This window comes from Formica exsecta, unplaced genomic scaffold (assembly GCF_003651465.1).
Source record: "Formica exsecta isolate Colony F162 unplaced genomic scaffold, ASM365146v1 scaffold15, whole genome shotgun sequence".
NCBI lineage: Eukaryota > Metazoa > Arthropoda > Insecta > Hymenoptera > Formicidae > Formica > Formica exsecta.
The window spans coordinates 1,349,521-1,364,832 of NW_021848825.1; the positions used below are offsets into that span (position 1 = coordinate 1,349,521).

Genomic DNA, 15,312 nt, shown 5'->3' on the forward strand with positions numbered 1-15,312 from the left:
AAAGAGTGTAATGAAATTTCTGAAGGTTGGTTACAGGATTACATTTACCAGTGACTTACAAAAGCACGTCATGAATATGAGATCAGATAGAAATTTTGATAGAATTCAAATAGAAATGAAAATCAAAAGAAAATAGAATCTTCCGTTCTACATATTTTATGATTAATTCATATTACGCAATTTTCATAACATCGTCTGCAAATAATATTATATATAACAGACAATCTTATTTTATATGAAGATATTTTATATTGTCGACCCCCGATATACGTTCTTACGGCATATATATGTTTTGTAATTACAAATAGCAATCGTGAATGGAATATATTAGTTCCATGTATATTGATAGATATAGAAAAGTATTTCTTATCGGTGACATGTAATTTTTCCGGTAATTCCACAATATTACAAAAGGCATCATTTATTCTCATTATCGCTCGTTATGCATGTCAGACAATGGATTTAATTGATATTAATCATTGTTGTCTGAGGACAGGAAAATACATCTTGACTTTCTTGTGGTTATCGCAACATTAATAGATAATATCGATTATCTACATATAAAAAATAAATATACATTTTATAATACTAGCACAACACAACGCGTGCTTCGCGCGCGCTATTTATTCTTTTTCATTAAACATTTTTAACGATATATACACAAAATAATAACTGTCAAAATATGCAATGACATCCGCTCACGAAGTAAGCGCAATGACAGAACCAATCAGCATCGCGAAAAAGCGACAACAATACACTTCGAGACTTTCGAGTATCGACTTTATATGCCTTTTTTTAGATAGGAGGATATATGATACTCTATCCCAAAATAACACTAATTTATTTAATATTCAGATATATTTAATTATTATTAATCTATTTTTTAATGTATGTGTTTTTAAATCTATATATAAAACATTACTATATTAAAACAGAAAAAGTAATCAATTAAATTAAATATTAAATAAAATATCTCCCTAATCTATTAAATAATTTTTTTGTTTGATATAGGGAGTTTATTTCGAGATTTGGAGATCATTGTTTTTTTTTCAATATTATAATTCAATTATTTTATTGATTGTTCAATTACTTTAACGATCATTAAAATAGCATTAAATCGTTAAAATATAAACTGTTCCAGTTTTAGATTTCACTATTATCGTAGCATTTAGTAAACAACAGAGTTTATTCATGAAACGATTTTTCACCTCGCCAGCTTCTAATTACGTCGCAAATTTATATTGTGTCGCGTGCAAACAACTTCTCAACTTATATTCACGTGATATGATTTTTCTTTTGCACGAGATATATTTATATCTTTTTACATAAACGCGATAACATAAATAAAGATTTACGTAAACGCGATAACATAAGCGAAAAATCCATGATATAGATCATAGATTAATAAAATGCAAATTATCATATTTGCTCTCATAAAATTTATTTAGCCGATTTACTGCCGTGCTATCTTTTATTTGCATTGATGTATGTTTTAATACATGTTCTATACATCATTAATAAACATTTTATGTTATTAATAAAATTTGTTCAAGAATTATATAACTTATAAAAATTTTTTTATTCATGAAAAGAGTTTCAAACAAATATATATTTTTTATGTCAAAACCATAAAACGATATTGCGTCACTAGAACGATTTAGTAATGAATTGATAACTTATTGAATGGTCATTGACCATTGATCGTGCCGTTTTAGATAGAGCGCATATAATCATCGTCATAAAGAGCACTAATGTATTAACATACACTAAATTTCTCCTAAATATTCATAAGAAAATTTTGTTTAACTTTACGTTATACTTATATAAAATTTTGTCTAAATAAATTTCTTTCATAATTTCTTTCTATATGTGAAATTTATTCTATCAATATTTAATATTTTTTGTGGAGCCTATAAACACCTATAAACCCCTATAAATATATCGTTAATAGTCATTAATAACATCAAACATATTTTTTATTATTCTCTATTATGTGCACAACCATTATCCATTTTATTCTCGATATGTGCAATTCTCAATTGTGCCTGTTTATTTATTGCAAAGCGTAAAATTTTCGCGAATATGTCTCTGCGCTGCGCATTTCCTTCACGTTCAAGTAACATGAATCAATTACACGTGACTACATCATGTTATAGCAGTTGGTTTGTGCGTCAAAAATATGAGTCAATAAATGCCATATCGTACGATGGTAAACTAAACTACACTAACATGCTAATTCAGATTTGCGCTTGCAATTTATTCGGTGCAACATTACGCTCAATGTCAAACACAATGCGTCAATGATCTAATTTGAAGACAATCTTCTGCACATTGCGATATATGCATAGTTCGATGTTTTGTATGCTTGATTCGTTAATATTGTTTCTTTTTTGTGAAAAACTTTCTCAATATTTTAATTTATATAAAATAAAAAAAATAAATTTTTCAAATAAAATGTTATTTAATAAAAAATGAAAGTAGATCGATCTCTTCAAAAAATATATAAAAAATAAGATATATTGCTTTTTATCACAATATAACAGTTTTCTTGTAACAATACAATTTTCTCTTTAAAGAAATGACAATTTAATCAGAAATATGTATAGAAGAAAATTATAATAAAATGAAGTAACTTAGGTAAATCTCACTTCAAGTGAATTCTAATTAATTATACAAGGTAAAGTTAATCTGACGCGAAATCACCTATTATAGTATATGCAAAGGGTGTACTACTGTTTTAAATATAATCTGTAAAAAAATTACAGTCTACATACAAGAGAATGTAATTTAATTATATACAAATGAAAACGAAATAAAAGTTACGAATTATATATCTTTAGTTGTAATAATTATAACAATTACAAATATATATATACACATATACACACATAACTATATTTAAAGAAAGTCATTTGTCTGTTTCAGAAATACCAGAAATAGTTGACAGAACATCAACAGATCAACAGATAAGTGATATCTTGTTTTAGGAAATAAAAAGTGACGTTTCAGTGCATGATGAGGACTGTCGCGTTGTGAAACGAGTGTTAATATTTTCCGTTAAACTGGAGACTCTGCTCTTAGCGATAACTACCAGAGACACCGTTATCGCGACCAAACGAAGATCATTTGTCGAGTTTGAGCTTAAACGAGGAGCGAAACATACGCGCGCGGAAAGAAATAGCTTTAAAACGCAAATACTAGTCACAAATATTTAAGGCGGCCTAAATATCAATAAGAAAATAATCTATTTTGCGAGGATAAAATAATTAGGTGTAGATAACTAAATTTGTTTTTTAATTTTATACGATAGTCAAATTAAAATATTAAAATAGTCGTAATATTGTGATTTTAACGAAAATACAGCGACCGACAAAATGCATTCCATACGCGCTCATCAATCGTTGAACAAACATAGAAATGCTTTACAAATATGGAAGATCGCTGTGAGATACTTCGCCGCAGATGTAGAATACAGACCAATCAGAAGTGTCCTCGTCGCCAATCGAGGTAAATAAATTGTTACTAATTTTTAGTAAAAAAAAAAATAAGCACTCTTTTTAAAAAATAGAAAACGTCAAAAATCTCTTTTTTATAGGATTGTTAACTTATAGCATAAGTTTTCTAATTTCTTTTAATAAACTAAAAAAATACGTTTAATATTGTTGCATTATACACCCACAAAGTCATAAAAATTTTTAATAGTAATTTTTCTGTCTTGTTTCTACACATTATGAAATCTTGCGTGATTTTCATCTTCTAAAATATCAAATTTTGTCGTATTGATCTGCTCTGTATTTATCTATAAAATTATTTAATTAATGACTTTGATATATAAACAGATTTCAAAAGATTGTAAGATGAAACTTATCTTACGTAAAAAAATTGAAAAGATTTGTATCACATACGTTATTACAAAATCATTGTCGATAACGACTCATTAACTCATTTGTTTATGGCAATGCCTATAATTATTAATATATTCACCATTTAGCGCAAATACAAATGATTGTCTACAAAATTTAAATCTGTTTTTATTTTATTATATTTTCATGGTTTGTATTGCTATGTTCTAATTACATAATTGTTATAATAATCATTATAAATTTATTAGTATCTAATACTGTAAATAAGAAAAAAAAAATTACCACGCTTCCTAAATAATTGTAAGTAATGCTTGCACTGTATAGGCATTGCTCGAGTGCTATTGACAAGTTAATGAATGTTGTTAGGAACTTACTCATTTTTGTAGAACAAGGTTACGTAATTAATCAGATGTGTAACAGCGTTATTCCTGATTTAGAACTAGCATGAAATGATTTAGAACTATAGAGAGTCTAGCATTCTAGACACTCCGTTTAATTAATCCCTATCAACACGTGAACTCCGCGTGTTGTGTTTCAATGAATTTCACACAAGAGAGAGCGATATATTTTATTGTCCCCAAAAATTCTAATATTTGATTTAATTATTATTTATTCGCTTCTATTTATGATTATTGTAAAAATATTACAAGACCAGTAAAAAAATAATACGTGTAAAATTCCTTCTTTGTATATATCCGACTTCTCACAATTATATTTGAAATTTTAATGCGTACTTTTAATAATGTTACAGGCGAAATCGCCATTCGCGTGTTTCGTGCCTGCTCGGAGCTCGGTATTCGCTCTGTGGCGATTTATTCAGAACAAGATAAGATGCAAATGCATCGGCAGAAAGCAGACGAAGGTTACTTAGTAGGCAAAGGATTACCTCCTGTTCAAGCTTACCTGAACATCCCCGAGATCATTCAAGTTGCCAAGGAAAACAACATCGACGCCATACATCCCGGTTATGGATTCCTTTCAGAGAGATCGGATTTTGCTCAAGCGGTGACTGATGCTGGTATCAGATTTATCGGACCTAGTCCTAAAGTCGTTCAGCAAATGGGAGACAAGGTATTTAATCTTTAATTCCACAACATTCCATATCATTGATTCTCCAAATACTCGTAGTTCTCCAAAAATTCTTGAGCCAGAAGTCAAAAGTATGGTATGTACATCCAATCGATAGGTGGCTGCTAGACAAGCCGCGATTGAGGCTGGGGTTCCCATCGTTCCAGGAACGGATGGACCAGTAACGACTTCCGACGAGGCGATAGAGTTCTGTATGAAACATGGGCTTCCGGTTATCTTTAAGGCAGCATACGGAGGAGGAGGACGAGGTAGGTTTAATATATCAATCTTTCTTCACTCATCATCTTCATCATTCCGTTTCTGTCTCCCTAAATAAACATAAAAAAATACTTAACGTAGTTTTATAAAGTGATCCATAAGATCTTTTTCAAGATTTCTTAAAATCTTGATTATACCTCAGATTTAAAAATAGAAGTGTGTATTTAAGTCTTAATTAATTGATTCAATCTTAAACTCAAGTCTCTTCCTCATACTTCATCAAAATTAATAGCGCTTATGTAAGTTAAATATGTTAACTCTTATTTTATGAAAACGAAACAAGATAATTCAATTACTAAAAGCATTTTGAAGAGAGAATACAGGAAATACATAGAATATTGTGCAAAATACGTTTTGAAACTATTATTACTCAAGCTGTCGTAATATATTGCTTTGAGTTAGCAATAAAGTCTTTTCCTGCTAAAAAATGTTCTTTTTCTTTTAAAATTGTTAGTTTAAAAGTAATTCAATGTTTTGGCATTATTTGATTTAGCATATCATATTTATTTAAAAAAGCATTATTTGATAATTTTTCATTAAAATTATTAATATGTAAATCCGCGTGAAAAATAAGAATAAATTAACCATAAAATAACGCAATAGGTATTATTTCTATCAAAGACATAATTGACATAATAATTTGTACATGTATAAATCACATAAACAAGAAATGTACTTTCCTTTATATAATGTATAAGTGTATGGAAAACGCGTTCGTTCCTTATTGAACAATACGAAAGTTATTTTCATACAAAATATGTAGTTATGACAGATTATTTGACGATAATGGCACAATACGATAGATTTGCATATTTTACAATACAAGAAAAACAAGCAGTATTTAACTGATAATAGGTACTTAAATACGTTATGTAAAATGCATAAAGAAAAATAATAGTATGCGACTGATAATAGGTATTTAAATACGTTATGTACAATGCATAAAATTTTTTTTTATATGAAAATATATTGTAAATGATAACTTAAAAATGTTCTTTTTTTCCTAAATAAAGATCATCGTTGATAAGAAATTTCCCTTACAATATTTACATTAAGTTAAATAAAAAGGATATAATATTAAAAATAAGAAGAGAAGAAGCTTTGAGCTTATCTATATTTTAAAAAATGTATTTTTTATAAAATATATTCCTTTAATTTTTCTTTAATATACTTATGTTGCAAAATACGGCATTCTAAAAAATTGTATTATTACATAGGTATGAGAGTCGTAAAACAAATGGAAGAGGTCCGTGAAATGTTCGATCGTGCATCTTCTGAAGCCGCGGCTGCTTTTGGAAATGGGGCGATGTTCATCGAGAAATTCATCGAGAGACCACGTCATATTGAAGTTCAATTACTTGGGGATCACGCTGGTAATGTCGTGCATTTATATGAACGCGATTGTTCTGTGCAGCGTCGTCACCAAAAGGTCAGTAAGTCGGTTAATTTTAATTTAACGTGTGTAATAATTAATTATTTAAGCATTATTGTCCGACCATTAGCCACTGTTGTCGCAATATTTTCGGCAATGTTTGTCATTCTTCTATATAAATATATATATATATATATATATATATATATATTTATATATTATCAACGTAGCCCTATGTAAGTTAACTAACTCTTATTTTGTCAAAACGGAACAAGGTTATTCGACTATTAGAAGTATTTTAAAAAGATACAGGAAATACATAAAATATCATGCAGAATATGTTTTGAAATTCTTATCGCTCAAGCTGTCGTAATATATTGCCTTGAGTTAGCAATTTTCTCCTGTGAACAGATTAGGAGTAGATGAATTTTTTACAAGGCTTCCTCAAGGATGCCTAAATACAAAAAGCAGGAACATATATTCTCTATGGTTATCTTGTTCGAAACAAGGATAATGACGCAATTATACAAGATTCATGATTATATAATAGTCCGCAAGTATATATATAGATCAAGTAGTTTCCAAATTAATAACTCGGTTTTACAAAATGCGACATTCAATTTCATTTTCGACTTATAAAAACACAGCTTTCTCGTAAAATTTGCAGGTAGTCGAGATCGCGCCAGCTCCATCATTATCAAGAAAGATTCGTGATAAAATGACCGAATATGCAGTTAAATTGGCAAGACACGTTGGTTATTCGAATGCCGGTACTGTGGAATTCTTGGTCGACGAATCCGGAAATTTTTACTTCATTGAAGTCAACGCTAGATTACAAGTTGAACATACAGTAACCGAAGAAATAACCGGGTAATGAATCAGATGTAAAAAATGATAAATATCTCTTTTCACATTTTTTTATATTCGATTGTAACATCCTCTCTTCTAATCATCATTCTTCTCTTCTACCTTTTTAATAATTAAGTATATAATTATAATATTAGAATAATTGTGTGTGTATGTTATATATAATTGTAATATTATTGTAATATTAAAATTTATAATAGTAATATTAATATGTGTAATTGTAATAGACATATAATTGTAATATTAGATATATTCATTTGCTTTGCACAGATGTCAATTATGTTATAATCATTTATGTCGTCTTTATTCTTTCAGAATTGATCTTGTGCAATCTCAAATTCGAATCGCCGAAGGCATGACATTACCCGAGCTCGGTATGACACAAGAAAAAATTATTCCTCAAGGATTCGCAATCCAATGCCGAGTGACTACAGAAGATCCAGCTAAGAACTTTCAACCGGATACTGGAAGAATAGAAGTCTTTCGTTCTGGTGAAGGAATGGGCATCCGATTAGACGGAGCCTCTGCGTTTGCCGGAGCTATAATTTCGCCATATTATGATTCGCTTCTCGTTAAGGTAGGATTAACGAATATAAAAAAATGGTTATTATTATAATATGTTATCAGATACATCTTATTTTTAATATAAATAACAAACCACACATAAATACCACACATATATTTTAATAATTTGGTTTTTTATTTTATCAATATTGCACAACACAGATCAACTAATTTTTATCACCTTAGCAGTTCTGCAATATTTTGAATGATACAGATATCTTTTTCATTTCCTCGAAAAATTTCCAAGTATACTATTATGAAGAATTTTTTATTTAAAAGCCGTTCCGCAAAATGTATATATGTGTACAAAAAGATCTTATATTCGAGAAATATAAATATTATCTTCTATTTTTCCTTAGATAATCGCCCACGCTGGTGATCTTCAATCATCTTGCGCCAAAATGAATCGAGCTCTCCGCGAATTCCGTGTGCGCGGAGTAAAGACAAATATCCCTTTTCTATTAAATGTTTTGGAGAATCAAAAGTTCCTCAACGGTAACGTCGATACATATTTCATCGACGAGCATCCTCAGCTTTTTCAGTTCCAGCCAAGTCAGAATCGAGCGCAGAAGTTGCTAAATTATCTCGGTTCGATTCTAGTGAATGGCCCGAGCACACCATTAGCTACTCAGCTGAAGCCGGCAGACATCAAACCGCATATTCCACAGATCGCTCTAGGTATATGATCGGGTATTAATGAATATAATAGCAATAATCTGAGGTAACGCCGACTAAAAGATCCCAAACGTCACTTTTGAATTTATATTCAAATGACGTATATATTGCACCTCAGTAATGCAATTCCCATTTAAAATGTATATTTCTTAAGATATAATCATAGAACATTCGATAACCGAATCCAAACTCTTATTATAAATTTTGGCCTTATAAACATTTGATCCATATTGTATCACGAAATTACTGGCCGTAATTAGAACAGAAGCGTACGAAGGATGTGCCTTCATGCGTGGATCAGCAAATCAGGGGTTGTATTTTTTTTCTTCTTTTTTTAATTTTTTTATGTAAATTGGATGTCTATTAATTCTTTGATCAAATTGATTAATATTGATGAATATTGCTACAGATTAATTTTTAAATATTTAAAGATCAGTGAAGATATGACATTTTCAAAGCGCTATGACTCTAATAATTTTCAATTTGTTAACAAATAAATAAAAAAATTGATATAAAAAATATTTTTACATTCTCATTATGCATTATGTTTTCTGATATATAATGAGACTTCACTTTCGTTTAATATTCTTATAGACTTACAAGTATCAAATTTAATATAATGTAACTTATTAACATTTTTTAAATTAATTTTTAATCAGCATACTTATATTTTTTTTAATGAGAGCAAACGATAACACAAACGTATAATATTTACAAAAGAAATAATAAACATCCTTTTTGCTTATCAATAACAATCCGTTTCTGCTTTCTTTGCTGGGTTTACAGGAACACTCAATTAAAGCATTATACTAAAGATCTTTATGTTCATTTCTGGTGTGTTCTTGTCTTTAAATTCAAGCGTGAATACTGCACTGCGCCACATTAAGCACGCTGCACATTGTGCGAATCAGTAAGTGGGGTTACAAAACATCTTCATATATCTCTACTTATTACCATTAGTAATATAATAATAATAATAATAATAAAGCATGCTGTTTTTATCTCGTTAGCGATTAATATTATTCGTCAGTAATTCTCAATATCTCATTCTCTCCACAATTATGAAAAAAACACATTTATAATTAAAATGTCATCGGTATACAGTATGCGTCCACGAAGGGAACAAACATCCAATAAATCAAAATAAATCCTGGTAATCTTCGATTATTTGAAGATTTACCATCATAGTTTTACACATAGTGACTTACAATTTTAGATATATTAATTTCCTTCTCATACGTACACACTGCATTGTTTATAGCATGCTTTTATTTTTTTGTTTGGCAATTTTTTTAGACTTTGCTAAGCTTGCAGCTGCAGAAGAGACCAATGATCCCGATGCACCAGGTATGGTTACAATATTATATGCAGTATTACATACTTTTTTTCTTGGCTTATATTACGTTAAAATCCAGTATTGTGCAGATTAAGAAGATAAACTCAACATAGGTATAGTATAACAAAGCAAAATTTTATGTATTTTTTTATTTGTTCTTTTTTTCAGATTGGCAAAATTATATTTATTGAAATTTAATTGATTTATTTTTTAAATTTGTGATTATCAATTTTTTGATTACAGAATTTAAAATACTGGATAAGATAGTAAAAAATAAATTATTGCTAATAAATGCTCTTAATAATAATATAAATATATTGCTATAACATATTAAAACGTGAATTCATTATTTAGTCCATAACAATATTAATTTATAAATGTGCTACGTTTGCTTTTAAATATACTACGTTTGCTTTGTAAAATATCTTTTTATTTTAAGTTTTGTGAAGCATTCTTCGAATACAAAAAATATGCTTAATAATGTTATATACAATAATATTTAATGAAATGAAGATTTTCATACACACATTCGATATCTTTATGCATTTAATTGCAAAAAAAAGTCAATAAAAAATAATCAATACGGATAATTAATATTTATAAAAATCAGAAAAAACGATGCTTTAAATATATATAAAAAAATATTCAAAATATTTTATATAATTCAATACTAAATTAATAACTATAAACATATTTACTTTATAAATAATTTATTTTTTATTGATTCCATTTTATTTATTCTTGATCAGTGAGAAATGTCGGTAGCCTATCGCTTCTTAGACATACTTCTTCGCGCTTATTAACAACAGCACGTATTAAATAACGATCCATTCTTCCCCAAGCATCAAACTGATCTTCTTCCGTGCTTTTTTCCAGATGTTTTGGATCCTCCGCAAGGATTCCGTCACATTTATAAGCAGCAAGGTCCAGAAGCCTTCGCCAAAGCTATTAGACAGCACAAAGGTCTTCTTTTAATGGATACTACATTCCGCGATGCGCATCAGTCCCTTCTGGCAACTCGCGTGCGATCGCACGATCTGCTAACGATCTCTCCATTCGTCGCGCACAAATTCAACAACCTCTATTCGTTGGAGAACTGGGGTGGTGCGACTTTTGATGTGGCCTTGAGGTTCCTCCATGAATGTCCTTGGGAACGGTTGGAGGATATGCGCAAGGCCATTCCCAATATCCCGTTTCAAATGTTGTTAAGAGGTGCTAATGCTGTCGGATACACAAACTATCCTGACAATGTGGTCTTCAAGTTCTGTGAATTGGCTGTGAAGACCGGCATGGATATCTTCAGGGTATTCGACTCGCTCAATTATCTGCCAAATCTTATCGTTGGTGAGTTTGGACAAAACTTAATTATAACGTGACTTAATAATAAAACATATTCTCAAAATAAATATTCTTCTTTACTCTAATTTATTCTATTTATATTTTACAAAGCCGATTTATGATGTCAGGATGTCTTCTCATAGAAATTTCTTTATTGAATTCGAGTTCCTCTTCAGGTATGGAGGCCGCCGGAAAAGCCGGAGGTATCGTTGAAGCAGCAATTTCCTATACGGGCGATGTGAGCGATCCGAATCGTACAAAGTACAACTTGAAATATTATACCGATTTGGCGGATGAATTGGTCAAAGCGGGTACTCATGTCTTGGCGATTAAAGATATGGCCGGATTGCTCAAACCAAGAGCAGCCGAGATGCTGATTGACGCGATTAGGCAGAAGCATCCGGATGTACCTTTGCATATACATACGCATGATACCGCTGGAGCAGGAGTGGCCTCCATGTTAGCCTGTGCAAAGAGTGGTGCCGACGTTGTGGATGTTGCCGTTGATAGCATGTCCGGCATGACTAGTCAACCTTCTATGGGCGCTATTGTTGCTTCTCTTCAAGGTATATAGTTAAAAAGACAAGTTTTATTTTTTTTATTAACTTCTAAGATAATTTTTCATTTAACTATATATTTAGATAACAATTTTTATTTAATTTTAAATTTAAAAACTGATGAAATAATATCAATTATACTCGTTATTTGAATTATCGCTGGAAATTTATTAATAATAAAAATCGCAATATTATATATATTAGAATTAAATTAAAATTAAAATTAAAATTAATAAAATTTTTAATTAATATCATGATAGGAACAGACATTGATACAAAATTGGATCTCTCTGATGTCTCGGAATATTCCGCATATTGGGAACAAACGAGAACACTCTATGCACCCTTCGAATGCACAACAACGATGAAGTCTGGAAACGCGGACGTCTATCTCAATGAAATTCCCGGTGGACAATACACAAATTTACAATTCCAAGCTTACTCGCTCGGTCTAGGCGAATTCTTCGAAGACGTGAAGAAAGCGTATAGGCATGCCAATCTCTTGCTCGGTGACATCATTAAAGTCACGCCTAGCTCTAAGGTTGTCGGTGATTTGGCGCAATTTATGGTTCAGAATAAACTGACGGCCGATGACGTACTGAAGAGAGCCGAGGAGTTATCGTTTCCTAAATCGGTGGTCGAATTTCTTCAGGGCGCTATTGGTGAACCTTACGGAGGATTCCCTGAGCCATTGAGGTAAGAGCTATCTCGCATACGAACATAATGCACGTACAGCATCGAAAGTGATTATCTTTCATTGATTTTTCATTGAATTTAACTTGCATTCGTAATGTATTCAGGTCAAAGGTTCTCAAGAACATGCCACGCGTTCAGGGCAGACCAGGTGCGAGTTTGGCACCGCTCGATTTTATTGCCTTGAAGAAAGAGTTGCAAGAATCTCATCCACACCTCACTGAAGAGGATGTCATGTCGGCCGCGCTTTATCCTAAAGTAACGAAGGACTACTTGAATTTCAGAGAACAATTTGGACCGGTAGATAAATTAGAGACCAGAGTCTTCCTTACGGGACCTAAAGTGGGCGAAGTATTTGATGTCACAATTGAGAAGGGCAAAACTCTTGGTATCAAAACTCTGGCGATTGCCGAGGATCTCACGAAGAATGGCGAACGCGAGGTATTCTTCGAAATGAATGGCCAGCTGAGATCTGTATTTATCAAGGATAAAGAGGCTATCAAGGTAAAGACTTACAAACTTTCGATACTACTTTATATATCGTCACCCTGTCAGAATACTTCAATTAAATTATAATTAAGATAAAAAAAATTAAAATTAGATAAGAATTAGAGTGAAATTAAAATAAAATGATCACTAAGAAATGAGATTACCCCCAGGATCAAAATTAAAATAAAACGGTAATTTTAAATTAAGATTGAATGAATGTCAATTTTAAACAAAGTGCAATATGAATTTTTTTTACTTCCTATGCAGGAACTTCATGTGCATCCAAAAGCAGTAAAAGGCGATAACAATCAGCTAGGAGCGCCGATGCCCGGTGAAGTAATCGATATTAGAATAAAAGTGGGCGACACCGTGGAAAAAGGTGTACCATTAGTTGTATTATCCGCCATGAAGATGGAGATGGTCGTACAGGCGCCAAGAGCAGGAAAAATCAAGAGTCTTGACATCAATTTGGGTATGAGACTTGAAGGAGATGATCTCATCTTAACATTCGAATAAACTCTCGTATTGATGAAACTGTTCGTGCATGTCAACTCCTTCGCATAAAGATGGCATAAAATATTTATTGTAAAAACTGTTGCAAACTGTTTGCTTCAATAAGTGCGGAAGATAAAATCTTCACCATACGACTAATTAAACAGTTAACACAATTAAACATAAAATTTCATGTAAAACGAATTATTTTTAAATTTATTATTTGTCTTCATTAAAAAAAAATTACAGCTTTATTTTAGAATATAATTCAAATATTCTGTACGTATTATTTGCGCACACGAAGCAAATGGCCAATATGATTAATGTGATACAATCGAACGAAGCTGCCTAAGAGATATCAATTAATACCAGATATAATATAGAGCACTCACTTAAGAAAATTCACTCTCTTAGGAATTTAAAAAATTCGATAATAATATTATCAAATTTTCCAATATAATCCGTTTTTGAAGGCTTTATACAGGGTGTCCCAAAGCACTCTTGACAACGCTCGTGAGCAGGTAGAGCACAATAAACTGAACAGAAGCGCCGTAGCGACGGAACGCTCACGCACACTACCAGGCGCGCGGCTAAGGGTCTACGCTGATTGGCCAGACGTTATTCAATAATAACTCCTTTATTAAGCGTTATAAAAAAAAATGTTACAGGACTTTTCTGTTCAGTTTACTGTGCTCTACTTGCTCACGAGTGTTGTCAAGGGTGCTTTGGGACACCCTGTATAAAATAAGCAATTGATGAGTGCTTGTGAGAATTTCACGTTTGATTATACAAAAATTGATATATTGTACATTATATATATTCTTTTTATATATTTTAAAATATAAACATAAGTATAAAGTATATATATAGATTTCTAATAAAAATATAATTGCGATCAATTTAAAATAAAATCGATGTACTTAAAAAAAAGAAAGAAAACGATTGTAAAAATTATGAAAATTTCTTGAGTTCAATTACTTTCCGTGCATCGATATCAATATTCAAATATGCATGTTTTGTATAAATCGATTATATTGGCATGATTAATCTTATCTGTTTTTTATGATGAACAGTGTACAAAAGAACGAGGAAAAAATCAAACACCTTCTCTTCAGTTGCTCAGATTTTATATTAATTGTAGCGTATATAATATAAGCGATCATCCTGGTAATTTAATTACAATAATTCAAGCTAAGCCTTCACGAACGATTTAGCAAGTACATGGAAAAAACTTCTTCAGGGAACAAAGGCAAGAATATTTCTGAAAACCTTGTCTTTGTCTTCAAGATCAAGATCAAATGTTACGTCTTTTGATAAAAAATAAATTACACAATGATTAAAAAAGATTATTTTTAGCAAAAGAATAATAAAAAATAATAAGAATAATAAGACATATATATATCCATGTTCTATGATTTTATAATTAAATACGTAATTTTAGGCAAATTGTTATTAAGAAAAGATATATATATATACATATAATTACTATGAACATTTATACAGTAGGATGTAAAATTTTGATGTTTCTGTTATTGTAATCTATCACATGCGATATATTTATTTAAAAAAGTGATTTCTGGAAAAGTGATTATGCATTTGTAGGATGCAAATATAACAAACGCAAAATATAAAATCATATTTTATATCTATCATATTTATACATTATTTTGTTATAACCGTTTTTTTTCAGAATCTATGGTAATTTGTTCCTTGGAAATA

General features: G+C 30.5%; 1 protein-coding gene across 3 annotated transcripts in view; it reads left to right on the forward strand.

Moving 5' to 3' along the window:
* Nucleotides 1-14,115, forward strand: part of LOC115232869 (pyruvate carboxylase, mitochondrial) — a 21,979-nt gene extending 7,864 nt beyond the window's left edge. The window contains exons 2-14 of one of the 3 annotated variants that reach the window (XM_029803016.1): nt 2,926-3,507; nt 4,615-4,934; nt 5,050-5,200; nt 6,428-6,639; nt 7,250-7,452; nt 7,765-8,026; nt 8,373-8,691; nt 9,985-10,035; nt 10,901-11,368; nt 11,539-11,928; nt 12,180-12,615; nt 12,720-13,116; nt 13,369-14,115. In XM_029803016.1, coding sequence (XP_029658876.1) covers nt 3,375-3,507; nt 4,615-4,934; nt 5,050-5,200; nt 6,428-6,639; nt 7,250-7,452; nt 7,765-8,026; nt 8,373-8,691; nt 9,985-10,035; nt 10,901-11,368; nt 11,539-11,928; nt 12,180-12,615; nt 12,720-13,116; nt 13,369-13,617 — 3,591 coding nt within the window. In that variant the 5' untranslated portion in view covers nt 2,926-3,374 and the 3' untranslated portion in view covers nt 13,618-14,115. Of the gene's footprint in view, nt 1-2,925; nt 3,508-4,614; nt 4,935-4,991; nt 5,201-6,427; nt 6,640-7,249; nt 7,453-7,764; nt 8,027-8,372; nt 8,692-9,984; nt 10,036-10,900; nt 11,369-11,538; nt 11,929-12,179; nt 12,616-12,719; nt 13,117-13,368 lie in introns of those variants that run through there. The other 2 variants (XM_029803017.1, XM_029803018.1) reach the window with 2 other exon arrangements.
* The last annotated feature ends 1,197 nt before the right edge of the window (nt 14,116-15,312 follow it).